The 16,549-nt window shown below is 46.3% G+C and overlaps 1 protein-coding gene across 1 annotated transcript; it reads right to left on the reverse strand.

Annotated features, from left to right (window-relative positions):
- Positions 1 to 9,576: 9,576 nt before the first annotated feature.
- C6H11orf96 (chromosome 6 C11orf96 homolog) lies at positions 9,577 to 10,992 on the reverse strand. The gene has a single exon (XM_056528553.1). It carries the CDS (start codon positions 10,487 to 10,489, stop codon positions 10,142 to 10,144), a length of 348 nt encoding a protein of 115 aa, XP_056384528.1. The 5' UTR covers positions 10,490 to 10,992; the 3' UTR covers positions 9,577 to 10,141.
- Positions 10,993 to 16,549: the final 5,557 nt, after the last annotated feature.

Genomic DNA, 16,549 nt, shown 5'->3' on the forward strand with positions numbered 1-16,549 from the left:
AAAGAAGATACTGACCCAAATACTGCTGTGTCACGTGGCCTTAAAGGGGTACTCCAGAGGGGGGGGGGGGGTCACCTGGTGCCAGAAATGTATACAGATTTGTAAATTACTTCTATATAAAAATCTTAATCCTTCCAGTACATATTAGCTAGTGTATGCTTCACAGGAAGTTGAGTTTGAGTCTGACCACAGTGCTCTCTGCTGCCACCTCTGTCCATGTCAGGAACTGTCCAGAGTAGAAGCAAATCCCCATAGTGAACCTCTCCTGCTTTTTTTCTTTTGCAAAAAAAATAAATAAATAAATAAAACACCAATGTTAAACTCACATTATAGTTTTTGGGTGTTCTTCTTTTTTTTTCTCCCTCCCATAGAAGTCTATAGGAGAAAAGAACTACCAAAATTTCCTAAAAAAAAAAATTATGTATTTTTTTTTTTTCAACTGCTACTGAGCGAAAAAAAAAAAAAAAAAACGTGTGTGGATTGGTCTTTCATTTCCCTATTAAATCTCAGCTGACACCTGGCCGCAGCATTATTTCCCCCCAAAAAAACATGCCCCGTATTTGGCAATTTGGCGCTTTTTAGCTATTGTTGTCCCATCCCCCTACACACACAAAAAAAAATAAAAAATAAAAATCAGAAACGCAGACTCAAAGGTTGTTTTCAAAATGGCAGCATGTTCTGGGAATGGTGTTTTTTGCTGTGTGTGGGGGGGGGGGGTTGTTTTGGGTTTTTATTTATTTAATTTTTTTCAAAAAAGTTTAGCATTTTTTCCTCCCATTGACTTCTATAGGTGGCTAAAAATGCATGTAAATGCACAGAATTTGTGCACAAATGTTGGAGCTTTTTTCTGATGTTTTTTTTTTTTTCAACCCAATTCTTTAATACAAAATCCTTGAGCCAATTGATAAAAAAAATAAATAAATAAATAAAAAATCTTATTCTTGTAATAAGAAAAGCGTTAAAGGGTAGCTCCCACCATCCTATTTAAATTTTTTTCTGTCCCTGCCTATTGCCAATCTATCCCTAACCCCCTCCCTGCTTTTAATTTTTATTTTTACTATATTAAAAATGCCTTTTGTCTGCCTGGCAGTATGCTCACTACCAGGCAGACTTCCCCAGCAGGCACCACGTCACTGATGCCTGCTGGGGAGGACGACTTCCGCCCTTAGTTCATCTACACAGAGTGCCTCCAGCTGTTTCATCACTACAACTCCCAGCTTGCCCTGACATCTATTGGCTGTCAGTGCATGCTTGGAGTTGTAGTATTGAAACAGCTGGAGGCACCCTGTGTAGATAAACTATTAGTTAGTTACATGCGGCGCTAGCCCGTCCCCTCCGTCTCCCTCCCCCCCTGCGCCATACCCCGTTCCCTCCATCACAACCCCCCCCCCCCCCACATTACACTTACTGTAGAGTCCGGCAGCGGGCGTGCAGGGACGAGGCGGAGGCGGCGGCGACGTGCGGGAGGAGTGGCCTCCCTGCCAGTGGCCGGGGAACCAATGCGCTCGCTCCCTGCCTGTCTGATTGACAGGCAGGGAGCGAGCGCAGGCTGAATGAAAAGTGGCCGGTTTTCAAATGTAAATTAAACTATTTTAATTGAAAAAAAAAATAATATAAGTATATTAGAGATATGTTGTAGCACATAAGTACTACAACATATCAAAAAATAAAGTTGGTGACAGTGCCCCTTTAAATGGGCACTGTCATGAAATCTAAAAATGTATATGTTGTAGTACTTAAGTACTACAACATATCTCTAATATACTTTAATAAAAAAAAAAAAAAGTGATTTTAAAACAGTTTAAAAATCACTTTTAAATTCGGCCACTAGGGGTCGCCCTCCTAGTGGCCGAATGCATTGCTAAGTGACGTCACTAATGAATTTCGACTCGTTGAAGCCTGGCAACGAGTCGGAATTCATTCACTGCGGTGCTCGCTCCCTCCTGTCAATCAGACTGCGGGCTGCGCGGCGGGGAGCGGGATGTGCGGCCATCACGGTGTGCCTCCAGTTGTTTCACCACTACAACTCCCAGCATGCCCTGACAGCCAGTAGATGTCAGGGCATGCTGGGAGTTGTAGTGGTGAAACAGCTGGAGGCACACCGTTAGGAGAACTAAGGGCGGAAGTTGGCCCCTAGCAGGCATCAGTGACGTGGTGCATGCTGGGGAAGTCTGCCTGCATTTTAAAAATAGTAAAAAAAAATAAATAAATAAAGGCAGGGAGGGTGTTAGGGATAGAAGGGCAATAGGCAGGGACAGGAAAAAAAAAACATGATGGCGGGAGCTACCCTTTAAGTTAAAAGATGCCTATACTAATGCACATATTTTATTATTTAGGAAAAAAAAAATTTTTTAGTGACTTTTTTTTTTAATGCCCAAAAAAAGGCAAAATAAAAGTTGTGTCCGATATCTTATCCATAGAATAGGGGATAAGTGTATGATTGGGGGGCTTCTGCATGTCGCGGTATCAAGAACAGCGCCCAGAGCCTCCTGTCAGAACGGAGAGGTGGTTGCGCGTGCGCAGCACCATTCTATTCATTTTCTATGGAAGCCTTTGCCATTCTGTTCTGACAGGAGATCCCTGTCAGTGTTTCCCAACCAGTGTGCCTCCAGCTGTTGCAAAACTACAACTCCCAGCATGTCCGGACAGCCAACGGCTGTCCGGGCATGCTGGGAGTTGTAGTTTTGCAACAGCTGGAGGCACACTGGTTGGGAAACACTGCTGTACAGCAAGGCAGATTTGCCACTCGGGACTCCGGTAAAGCTGGATGGGAGCTGTAATGTTGACCATATCGGTTGTAATTGGCTCATACATTTGTACCTTTTGTCTTTTCAGGCTTTAGTGAATGCCCGGGAATGCTGGGAGTTGTAGTTTTGCAACAGCTGGAGGCACACCATTCGGGATACACTGTTCTAGATCAAGAGGATGGGGTCCCAGCAGTTGGACCTCCGCCATCATACACTTATCCCAATGTTGTTGTTTTTTTATTTTGTAAACAATAATGTTTCCATTCAGTGACAAAAAGCAGTGATATGAAAAAAAAAAACTGTGATTAAGGGAATAATTCAGGATAAGAAAAAAATATCCACTTTCTTCCAAAAAAATAAAATAAATAAATAAATAAATATTGCCACTAGAGATGAGCGAACTTACAGTAAATTCCATTCGTCACAAACGACTGCATAAATTAGCTCAGCTTTCCGGTGCTCCGGTGGGCTGTAAAAGGTGGATACAGTCCTAGGAAAGAGTCTCCTAAGACTGTATCCACCTTTTCCAGCCCACGGGAGCACCTGAAAGCTGAACTAATTTATGCAGGAAAAGTTATCAACTGCCGAGCCGAGAAGTTCGTGACGAATCGAATTTACTGTAAGTTCGCTCATCTCTAATTGCCACCCCTGTCCTCAGGTTGCGCCTGGTATTACACAGCTCAGCAGAATTCACTTACATAGAACTGAGCTGCAATACCACTCACAACCTGAGACTAAGAGTGGTGCTGTTTTTAAAAGAAAGTATTTTTTATTTTTTTTATTTATCCTTTAATTGGAGAAATATGTATATTAGAAATTAGCTAATTTTTTTTTTCTTCTTCATATTGACAGAGTTTTTTTGGACTCTGTCAGATTTCCTGTAACAAGCAGAATATCCATGACCGCGCCGTTCCGCATGGTTTCCCTTGTGGTCAGCCAAGTGTCACACGATTAATAATCACTCGACTCAAAGACGTTTCCAGATCTAATAGATGACGGCTAATTACATCGGGCTGTGTTCACACATTGCGGGAAATTAGCAGAATCGCAACTAATTACTGCATCCTTTTTGATGCAGACGACCGCTGTAAAATTGGTGCATTTTACTGCTATTTGCATAATTATATAGGGGGGAGATTTATCATTGCACGTAGAGCTTTTTTTTTTTGCTTACGCCGGGCACACAAAATGACGCACGTGCGCCTAAGCACTTGTTTTTTGCGACTTTTGTGGACAGCATAAAGTAGCAAACAGCCTTAACCCCTTAAGGACCCAGGGTTTTTCCGTTTTTGAATTTTCGTTTTTCTCTTTAAAAAATCATAACTCTTTCAATTTTTCACCAAAAAATCCATATGATGGCTTCTTTTTTGCGCCACCAATTCTTCTTTGCAGTGAGATCAGTCATTTTACCCAAAAATCTACGGCAAAATGGGAAAAAAAATCAATGTGAGACAAAATTGAAAAAAAAAACGCCGTTTTGTAAATTTTGGGGGCTTCCGTTTCTACGTAGTACATTTTTCGGTAAAAATGACACCTTATTATTATTCTGTAGGTCCATACGATTAATATGATCCCCTACTTATATAGGTTTGATTTTGTCGGACTTCTGGAAAAAATCCTAACTACATGCAGGAAAATTTATACGTTTAAAATTGTCATCTTCTGACCCCTATAACTTTTTCATTTTTCCGTGTATGGGGCGGTATGAGGGCTCATTTTTTGCGCCGTGATCTGAAGATTTTAGCGGTACCATTTTGCATTGATAGGACTTATTGATCGCTTTTTATTTATTTTTTCATGATATAAAAAGTGACCAAAAATGCACTATTTTGGACTTTGGAATTTTTTTGGTGCACGCCATTGACCGAGCGGTTTCATTAACAATATATTTTTATAATTCGGACATTTCCGCACACGGCGATACCATATATGTTTATTTTTATTTACACTGGGTTTTTTTTTTTATGGGAAAAGGGGGGTGATTCAAACTTTTAATAGGTCTTTATTAACTTTTTTTTTCACTTTTTATTTGCAGTGTTATAGGTCCCATAGGGACCTATAACACTGCACACACTGATCATTGTTATCCCATAGGGACCTATAACACTGCACACACTGATCATTGTTATCCCATAGGGACCTATAACACTGCACACACTGATCTCTTATACTGATCATTGTTATCCCATAGGGACCTAGAACACTGCACACACTGATCATTGTTATCCCATAGGGACCTATAACACTGCACACACTGATCTCTTATACTGATCATTGTTATCCCATAGGGACCTATAACACTGCACACACTGATCTCTTACACTGATCATTGTTATCCCATAGGGACCTATAACACTGCACACACTGATCTCTTACACTGATCATTGTTATCCCATAGGGACCTATAACACTGCACACACTGATCTCTTACACTGATCATTGTTATCCCATAGGGACCTATAACACTGCACACACTGATCTCTTACACTGATCATTGTTATCCCATAGGGACCTATAAAACTGCACACACTGATCTTACACTGATCATTGTTATCCCATAGGGACCTATAACACTGCACACACTGATCTCTTACACTGATCATTGTTATCCCATAGGGACCTATAACACTGCACACACTGGTTTCTTATGAGAAACCAGTGATCAATGTAAAAGATCAGTGATCGATGATTCTGCCGCTTGACTGCTCATGCCTGGATCTCAGGCACTGAGCAGTCATTCGGCGATGGGACAGTGAGGAGGCAGGTAGGGACCCTCCAGCTGTCATGTAAGCTGTTCGGGATGCCGCGATTTTGCCGCGGCTATCTCGAACAGCTCCCAGACCTAACCGGCATGGTTTCACTTTCATTTTAGACGCGGCGTTCAAAGTTGAAGGGTTAATAGCGCGCGGCACCGCGATCAATGCCGCGCGATATTAGCCACGGGTCCCGGCCGCTATGACGTGGGGCCACGCCGTGGCCCAGCGTTATAGATCGGGAGCGGACTCAGGACGTACAGGTACGCCCTGGGTCCTTAACAGGTTAAAGGGATACTCCAGTGGAAATTTTTTTTTATTTATTTATTTATTTTTTAAATCAACTGGTGCCAGAAAGTTAAACAGATTTGTAAATTACTTCTATTAAAAAATCTTAATCCTTCCAGTACTTATTAGCTGCTGAATACTACAGAGGAAATAGTTTTCTTTTTGGAACACAGAGCTCTCTGCTGACATCACGAGCACAGTGCTGGATAACCCCTTTAACATTGTCACGAATGCAGGAATGGGTAAATTGATAAATATGGCGCAAACTGTGTCGAAACAGCACAAAACATTTTCCGTAACCAACTAAGCAGATTAGACGCAATTCTCTTCCTTTCGCCATCCTATTGGCTAACGTATATAGGGGGAGATTTATCAAAACTTGTGCAAAGGAAACGTTGACCAGTTGCCCATAGCAACCAATCAGATCGCTTCTTTCATTTCTAACAAGGCCTCTGCAAAATGAAAGTAGCGATCTGATTGGTTGCTATGGGCAACTGGGCAACTTTTCCTCTGCACAAGTTTTGATAAATCTCCATCCTATATATGTGTACCTGCTACCTGTGTAAAGTGCTGCAACCACACAATAATTTTGGCATGCCCTGTGATGCAGGGGTTAATATCAACTACAAGGGGGCAAAACCCGTTCCTTCTCCTAAAAGAAGCATTCTGCAAAATAAAATAAAAAAAATTCTTCTATAGTGCAGTGTAGGCTATTAGAATTAGGCTATTAGAGATGTAGAGATTTGCGTGTACGCATTTGCGCTTACCTGTTTTTGCTGATGTGGCAGGCTGGGAAAGGCTCATTTTGGTTCACAAATACACAGTGATGTGGTTCTATGATGCAGCCTACATAAATCCTCTGGCTGTGGATCAGGTGTTTGATCACTGCACCTGGTCATCTCATCAGGCTGCTTGTGCTGGAGATCACCCAGGGGATCTCATGAGACTCACGAATGCAGTGTTTCCCAACCAGGGTGCCTCCAGCTGTTGTAAAACTACAACTCCCAGCATGCCCGGACAGCCTTCGGCTGTCCGGGCATGCTGGGAGTTGTAGTTTTGCAACAGCTGGAGGCACCCTGGTTGGGAAACACCGCACTAATGGGGATCAATTCTCACTGTGCAGTTTTCATGCATATATATAACCACAATTGAGGTGCTTTATAAAAATTTTACATCCTTTAGACTGTTCACACGTTGACTTTTTACAAATTTTTATTGCATTTTAAACAGTTTTAGGGTGCGCTGACACGCGCTTTTTTTTTTTGCGGGTTTTCCGCTGCGTATTTGAAAGGTGGGCGGGCTCTTTTTCCACAGAGGAATTTACACTGCGGAAAATCAGCCGAAAGCCCCATTGAAATCAGTAAGGACTGTGGCGGATTTTCCGCAGCGTAAATTCCGCCGCGGAAAATCTGCTGCGGACAGCCGAGAAGAGCCCGCCCACTTTCAAATACGCAGCGGAAAACCCGCAAAAACAAAGAGCGTGTGAACGCACCCTTAGCAGGGATTTTCAAAAATCAGAGTAAAAATTTTGGAAAATTTCGGCACAATATCTCACTTTTTGCCATGATTTGGGAAAAAAGCAGCAAGAGACGCAATGTGTGAACAGAGCCTAAGAGGAGGGTACAACTACTATATATCCTGATCCCATAGAGATAGCAGCAGTATACAGATAGATCTGGAGGGGAGGTGTATAACTACTATATATCCTGATCCCATAGAGATATAATTACTATATATCCTGATCCCATAGAGATAGCAGCAGTATACAGATAGCGCTGGAGGGGAGGTGTATAACTACTATATATCCTGATCCCATAGAGATAGCAGCAGCAGTATACAGACAGAGCTGAGTGGAGGTGTATAATTACTATATATCCGGATCCCATAGAGATATAATTACTATATATCCTAATCCCATAGAGATATCCTAATCCCATAGAGATAGCAGCAGTATACAGATTGCGCTGGAGGGGAGGTGTATAACTACTATATATCCTGATCCCATAGAGATAGCAGCAGCAGTATACAGATAGAGCTGAGGGGAGGTGTGTAATTACTATATATCCTGATCCCATAGAGATAGCAGCAGTATACAGATAGATCTGGAGGGGAGGTGTATAACTACTATATTTCCTAATCCCATAAAGTTAGCAGCAATATACAGACAGAGCTGGAGGGGAGGTGTATAACTACTATATATTTTTAATCCATATATATAGCAGCAGCAGTATACAGATAGAGCTCTAGGCTCCAGAATAGTGTTTCCCCAAGCGTGGTACTTAAGTATTCCCCAACACTAAGGAAATCCTAACAACATGATCTGTTGGGGGTACTTGAGGACCACATTAGGAAGTTGTGTAGATCTTTCCAGTCTGACCTCTATGTTTCCACCTCTGTCCATGTCAGAAACTGCTCGGAGCAGGAGAGGTTTGCTATGGGGATTTGCTCCTTCTCTGGACAGTTCCTGACACGGACAGGAGGTGGCAGCAGAAAGCACTGTGGTCAGACTGGAAAGAACTACACAACTTCCTGTGGCGCATACAGCAGCTGATGTGTACTGGAAGGATTAAGATTTTTTTTAATAAAAGTAATTTACATATCTGTATAAACTTTCTGCCACCGGTTGCTTGGAAAACCATCTTTCTCCTCCCTCCAGAATACTTCTTAAAGGGGTACTCCGCCCATAGACATTTCATCCCTTATCCAAACGATAGGGGATAAGATGTCTGATTGCGGGGGTCCCGCCGCTGGGGACCCCCGTGATCTCCATGCTGCACCCGGCATTCGTTTAGAGCAAAAATGAATATTAACAGCCCCTCTCCATTGAGCGAATAAGAATATTAGGAAAAAATAAATAAATAAAAAACAGCGCCACTCTTGTCTATAGACTGCTTCTGGTACTGCAGCTCCACTTACTAGACCCTAGCGACTAAGTCAGAGCCGCAACGCCATATGCTGCCTGTGAACAAGATTGGCACTGTTCTTAATATAACTTTTTATGTTCCCCATTAGAGATGAGCAAACTTACAGTAAATTCGATTCGTCACAAACTTCTCGGCTCAGCAGTTGATTACTTTTCCTGCATAAATTAGTTCAGCTTTCCGGTGCTCCGGTGGGCTGGAAAAGGTGGATACAGTCCTAGGAAAGAGTCTCCTAGGACTGTATCCACCTTTCCCAGCCCACCGGAGCACCGGAAAGCTGAACTAATTTATGCAGGATAAGTCATCAACTGCCGAGCCGAGAAGTTCGTGACGAATCGAATTTACTGTAAGTTCGCTCATCTCTATTCCCCATCCTGTGGCTCGCCAGCTGTTACAGAACTACAACTCCCAGCATGCCCTGAGGGCAGAATAATACAGGTCACTATGCAATCCTCTAATCAAGTGTCCCCCCCCCCCCATACCTAGCGTTTTCCAAACAGTGTGCCTCCAGCTGTTGCAAAACTACAACTCCCAGCATTTTGGACTGTATAGTATATGTCCGTGTTTCCCAACCAGGGGTGCCTCCAGCTGTTGCAAAACTACTAATCCCAGCATGCCCGGACAGGCGTTGGCTGTCCAGGCATGCTGGGAGTTGCAGTTTTGCAACAGCTGGAGACACCCTGTTTGGAAAACACTGCCCTAACCCTTGCAAAACTACAATTCCCATCATCCCCGGGGAGTTGTAGCTTTACAATCTACTGGTCTAAGTAACACAACAGGAAAGCTAAACATGCAACTTACTAAAAAAACAACAACAAATCCTGTACATTTCTGCTGAATGAACTACAAATCCCAGCAAGAGACTTTGCAATTGTGTTTATTTAAAATATATATATAGTAATAACTGTAAATATATAGAACTTTTATACGAATAGAAAATGTAACAAGGCGAAGAGAAGAGCAGTGAGGGTGCAAAAATAAATAGTATCCATTGTATCGGTTGTCGTCGTCATCATCAAAAAAATATTATTATTTAACCCCTTCTTGCCTTCTTGGAAAGAGGCGGAGAGTGCAAATCTGTTCCGGGGGGGGGGTGGGCGGATTATAGAGCAGGTCCATGGCCACACTTGTCTTCCCCCATCCCTTAGTTATGGGGGTATGATCAGCAGCTGGTCGCTTAACCCTTTCGTATCCATCGGAGACAACACAGTCCCAACACAAAAAAAAAAGTCTGGTTAACTCCTGCAGTGCCAAAAAAAGGTCCTGGTCAGAGACATCCCAGCCCCACAGGTACAGGCCATAGTCAGGTATAGGCTCCTACCTGCTGCGCCCTCTAGTGGTCCCCAGCTGAGCCGCTCAGATTTAGAGCTGAAGGGAGGCAATAGTTTAACCCTTTGTTTGTCCCATGGGCACTGGTGGGCACCAGGTCTAGTCACTGTGTGGAGTCCGAGTCGCTGGAGTCCAGGCTATGCCTCAGCTTGGAGCTGCACAGTTTGTCCTTCTGGAGGTGCATGTTATGGGAGCTTCTCCTCAGACTCTCCAGGGACTGCAGGAAGGATTTTCTGGCTTTCTCCTCCTCGGTAGGGGACAACCCTTCTTCTTCCACCTCCTGGATCTCATCGAAGGTGACCGGTTGAGTCTTGAACCTGGTCTGCCTGGGCCTCCTCAGCTTGCCCTTGCCTCTCAGGGTTCTGGGCTGGATGGGTTGTGGGTATTCCTCTATGACACCAGTGTAATGTGGCAAGGCAGACTGCTTGGCTGGCATGACTGCTGAAGACATGGTGGAAGAAGAACTCTGTAGGGGAGGAGGATGCCTGCAGTGGGCACTATGGTCCTCAGGCTATGGCAGGCTCTTCTGGAGGAGGACTATGCTGTCAGCTCTGCTGCTCCTGTGCCTGCTCCTGGTTATGTCTTCCACCCTCAGCTTTATACTCCCTCCCCTCCCACTCCTGATGACAACAACGCTCTCCTTGTAGAGCTGGGAGTTCGCTGCCTGCACACTGACGTTTCTAGGTTGTTCTTATTTTTGTTTTTTGCAGAAAACTAGGTGAATACCCAGCCCCGAGTGACAGCCGGCTAGTCATCCATAAAGCTACCGTACGTTTCTACACAACTTATTTTTTAAAGCTTAAATGGGGTACTCCGCTTAGCGCTCACGTGATCAGCGACCATGGATATTCAAATAGAAGGCGACCGTTTTCCTTTAAAAGGGGTACTCCCGTGGAAAACTGCATTTTTTTTTCTTTAAAAGGAAAATGATCATCCCGTTCACCAACACTGAGGGTGCATTCACTCCACGTTTTGTACATACGGGTGGCGGATCCGGCGGGGGGAGGGGCAAACCGGGCGCTCCCGTACCCCGGCCCGATCAGCCCATGACTCCATTTACTTTAATGATCCGACCGGAGTCAAACGGTGACTCCGGTCAGCTCAGTTTTGACCCGTATGCGATTTTGGACCGGACCTAAAACCGTAGTATACTACGGTTTTAGGTCCGGTCAGGAAACCGCATACCGGTCAAAACTGAGCCGACCGGAGTCACCCTAAACCTAAACCCAATACACCGGGTTATAGTGCGGGTGAACAGGAGACCGATGCAGGGTCTCTGACTAATATACATACTTTTAGTCCGGTGCCCGGTTCCTCAGAAGATCTGCGCTGAATTGTGCGCCGGAGGCGGGCCCGCCGGCTGGATTGGAATATTCATGGTCACTGGTCACGTGAGCGCTTAGCGCTCACGTGACCAGCGACCATGAATATTCAAATCCATACGGCGGGCCTGCCTCCAGCGTGCAATTCAGTGCAGATAGAAGCCGACTAGAGATGAGCGAACTTACAGTAAATTCGATTCGTCACGAACTTCTCGGCTCGGCAGTTGAGGACTTTTCCTGCATAAATTAGTTCAGCTTTCCGGTGCTCCGGTGGGCTGGAAAAGGTGGATACAGTCCTAGGAGACTCTTTCCTAGGACTGTATCCACCTTTTCCAGCCCACCGGAGCGCCGGAAAGCTGAACTAATTTATGCAGGAAAAGTCAGCAACCGCCGAGCTGAGAAGTTTGTGACAAATCGAATTTACTGTAAGTTCGCTCATCTCTAAAAACCGCCACACACCGTACCCTCTGTATATAAAACCGCCACACACCGTACCCTCTGTATATAAAAACCGCCACACACCGTACCCTCTGTATATAAAACCGCCACACACAGTACCCTCTGTATATAAAACCGCCACACACAGTACCCTCTGTATATAAAACCGCCACACACCGTAACCTCTGAATATGTTACTACAACACACTGAACCCTCTGAATATAATACTACCACATACTGTGCTCTCTGAATATAACCTTGCCTTGCACCCTCTGAATACAATACCATAATTTATTGTGGCCTATAAAAACCATAGTACCCCAAAAATTCCTTATAATATACACTATGGCCGACATGTCTCATTGGCTTTAGACGTTTTTTTGTGTCTAAAAATGGTGCAAAAAAGGCGCAAGCAGGGTTTATTTGCGCCTTTTTTTCGCTTCAGTTGCAATCCACTGATTCTGGCAATACACATGATATGGACGGGTTTTATGAACTGCGTCTTTATGTGAAAAGGCGCAAAGACACTGAAAAGTCTCTAAAACTGCACCAGCCCAGACTTAGCTTTTTAGTGTATGTGAAGAGAGAAATTTCAGAAAATGTGACCTGCACAAAATTAATCAAATGTTCTGCTACCTTTTAATAAATTTAGTGTCCTACACAGAAAAATACTTCACTTACACCTACAATGATACATGCCGACCTATACCTCTGAAATGCAAAACACTCTGTGCCCCCCACATATAATGCCCCCCGTCCTGTGCCCCGCACATATAATGCCCCCCTGTCCTGTGCTACTCAAATATAATGCCACCCTGTCCTGTGCCCCTCACATATAATGCCCCCCTGTCCTGTGCCCCTCAAATATAATGCCCTCTGTCCTGTGCCCCTCACATATAATGCCCCCCTGTCCTGTGCCCCTCACATATAATGCCCCCCTGTCCTGTGCCCCTCACATATAATGCCCCCCTGTCCTGTGCCCCTCACATATAATGCACCCTGTCATGTGCCCCTCACATATAATGCACCCTGTCCTGTGCCCCTCACATATAATGCCCCCCTGTCCTGTGCCCCTCACATATAATGCACCCTGTGCCCCTCACATATAATGCACCCTGTCCTGTGCCCCTCACATATAATGCACCCTGTCCTGTGCCCCTCACATATAATGCCCCCCTGTCCTGTGCCCCTCACATATAATGCCCCCCTGTCCTGTGCCCCTCACATATAATGCACCCTGTCATGTGCCCCTCACATATAATGCACCCTGTCCTGTGCCCCTCACATATAATGCCCCCCTGTCCTGTGCCCCTCACATATAATGCACCCTGTGCCCCTCACATATAATGCACCCTGTCCTGTGCCCCTCACATATAATGCACCCTGTCCTGTGCCCCTCACATATAATGCCCCCTGTCCTGTGCCCCTCACATATAATGCCCCCCTGTCCTGTGCCCCTCACATATAATGCACCCCTGTCCTGTGCCCCTCACATATATTGCCCTCTGTCCTGTGCCCCTCACATATATTGCCCTCTGTCCTGTGCCCCTCAGATATAATGCCCCATGTCCTGTGCCCCTCGCATATAACGCACCCTGAGGGGCACATGACAGGGGGCATTATATGTGAGGGGCACATGTCAGGGGGCATTATATGTGGGGGCACATGTCAGGGGGCATTATAAGTGAGGGGCACATGTCAGGGGGCATTATAAGTGAGGGGCACATGTCAGGGGGGCATTATATAAAAGGGGCACATGACAGGGGGGCATTATATGGGCACATGACAGGGGGGGTCCCTCATATATAATGCCCCCCTGACATGTGCCCCTTATATATAATACCCCATGTCCTGTGCCCTTCACAATATAATGCCCCCCTTGACATGTGCCCCTCATTTATAATACCCCCTGTCATGTGCCCCCACATATCATGCCCCCTGACATGTGCGCCCCCACATATAATGCCCCCTGACATGTGCCCCTCACATATAATGCCCCCCTGTCATGTGCCCCTCAGGGTGCATTATATGCGAGGGGCACAGGACATGGGGCATTATATCTGAGGGGCACAGGACAGAGGGCATTATATATAAGGGGCACATGACAGGGGGGCATTATATGGGCACATAACAGGGGGGGGGGGGGTCCTGTCATTTGCCCCCACATATAATGCCCCCCTGCCATGTGCCCCTCATATATAATGCCCCCCTGACATGTGCCCCTTATATATAATACCCCATATCCTGTGCCCCACATATATAATGCCCCCCTGCCATGTGCCCCTCATATATAATGCCCCCCTGCCATGTGCTCCTCATATATAATGCCCCCCTGACATGTGCCCCTTATATATAATACCCCATATCCTGTGTCCCTCATATATAATGCCCCCCTGCCATGTGCCCCTCATATATAATGCCCCCCTGCCATGTGCCCCTCATATAATGCCCCCCTGCCATGTGCCCCTCATATATAATGCCCCTCTGACATGTGCCCCTTATATATAATACCCCATATCCTGTGCCCCTCACAATACAATGCCCCCCTGACATGTGCCCCTCACTTATAATGCCCCCTGTCATGTGCCCCCACATATAATGCCCCCTGACATGTGCCCCCACATATAATGCCCCCTGACATGTGCCCCTCACATATAATGCCCCCCTATCATGTGCCCCTCAGGGTGCATTATATGCGAGGGGCACAGGGCATGGGGCATTATATCTGAGGGGCACAGGACAGAGGACATTATATATAAGGGGCACATGACAGGGGGGCATTATATGGGCACATGACAGGGGGGGGGGTCCTGTCATTTGCCCCCACATATAATGTCCCTCTGCCATGTTCCCCTCATATATAATGCCCCCCCCTGACAAGTGCCCCTCACTTATCATTTGCTTCCCCCCTTCTCACATCCGTCACCTTTCTCACGCACTGCGGGCTGCGGCTGCTCCGTTCTTGAAGTGGCAGTAACAGCCGAGGTGACGTGATTTCCGGGCGCCGGCGCGATGGTGTGATGTCATCGCGCCGGCCTGCCGTGGATGGCGTCATTGCGGCTGTCACTGACACTTCAAGAACAGAGCAGCCGCAGCCCGCAGCGGGTGAGAAAGGTGACGGAGTGGTGGAGCGGGACAGCTGACAGCTCCCGCTCCACCATGCTAGCCGGAGCTTATAGCTCCTTCACTATGCGGCCGCTGCTGCTCTGCATACAAGGGCCTGATACTAGTATCAGGCCCTTGTATGCTAGTGTAGTGTAGTGTGCATGGGCGGCCGCCGCAGCCAGACCGCACCGCGCCGCAGCCGTGCTGAATATATAAAAACGGGTCAGTCTGATGGTGCCTGAATTGCTCAGGCACCATCAGACTGACCCGTTTTTATATATTGCCGGCCCCAGGGTGAGCGGCCCGGTAACCCGCCAAGCCAGTCCAGCCCTGCCACAGTCCTATTAGCTTGAGTCCCTTCACGTCCTCAGGGCTCACCTGCAGTGTACCCCCATAATGTAATTAGTTGTACATTGAATGTAAAGGACCTTTGATATGGTCACATGATTGTTAGTCACATGATAATGGTTGTCACATGTTTAAGTCACATGTTTTGTTACCCAGAGAGCACCAGGTGACCAGATGACCCACAGCAAGCCTATGGGCTCCTTGCACAGCCCCCATTATAAGGAACGGAGGAGCTGCAATCTCTCTCTTTGATCGTTCATTGCTCTTAGATCCTGAGGTCAAGTCCAGTCCAGACGTCTCAGAGCCAGTGTCCAGCACATCTGGAGGCCTCAAGCCTAAACTACAGCCACAAGACAGTAAGTCAAGTCATCTCTGTCTGCTGTCACTATCTTCAGTCAAGTCAGGTCTATTATAGTCAGCGTGGCTGTCCTAAAGTCTGTCAAAGTCACTGCAAGTCCCAGCAAGCTGCGAGGTCCCTCGTGTTACTGGTCACCTCTCTGGGATCCTGGCCTAGCTGTAAAGACTGTACCATCTGTCTACCTCAGTAAAAGCTACTGTTAACCCTGACCTGGCCTTGGACTATTATTTGCCCTGCCTAAACTAGGACTAGCGGTGCTACCGTTCAGGTGGTTCTCAGTTAAAACCATGCCCTGGCGTCACGAACACGGAGTGGTCTACAACACCTGCCCCATACACCACACTTCACACCCCGTGGCTTCGCCACACCTCCATGCTCTGGACACTACGCTGACAGACACAGCAAACCTTCTAGCCACAGCTCACATTGATGTGCCATCGTGGATGAGCTGCACTACCTGAGCCACTTGTGTGAGTCCCAGCATGCCCGGACAGTAGGGATGTAAGAAAAAAAATTGATTCGCGCGATTATCGCAATTTTTCACTTGCGGATACTGAATCGATTCAAAATATTTTTGAATCGATTCTTTTAGTGATGTGGAATTTGTATCTCCTGACGCCCGGAAGAGCATGTCCCGAGCATCAGTACAAGTTCCACATTTTGTCAGCCGGATCTGACACGGCGTCGCTCTGGGTGTATGGAGCGGGCTCCGACTCGTGCCCCCCATACTCTGCGGCCCCCGGCTGTTTTCAGTAGTTGGGGGCCGCTAATGCATCACCGCCGCCAATATCCAGCATGTGGTGCTCTGCAGTGTTTATGGAGCGGGCTCCGGACTCCTGTCCGCTCCATACCCTGCAGCCCCCAGCTGTTCTCAGTAACCGGGGGCCGCCGCTAATAGCCAGCATTCGGCGATCGCCGTGGCTGGCTATTAACCCTTTA

This window comes from Hyla sarda, chromosome 6 (assembly GCF_029499605.1).
Source record: "Hyla sarda isolate aHylSar1 chromosome 6, aHylSar1.hap1, whole genome shotgun sequence".
Lineage (NCBI taxonomy): Eukaryota > Metazoa > Chordata > Amphibia > Anura > Hylidae > Hyla > Hyla sarda.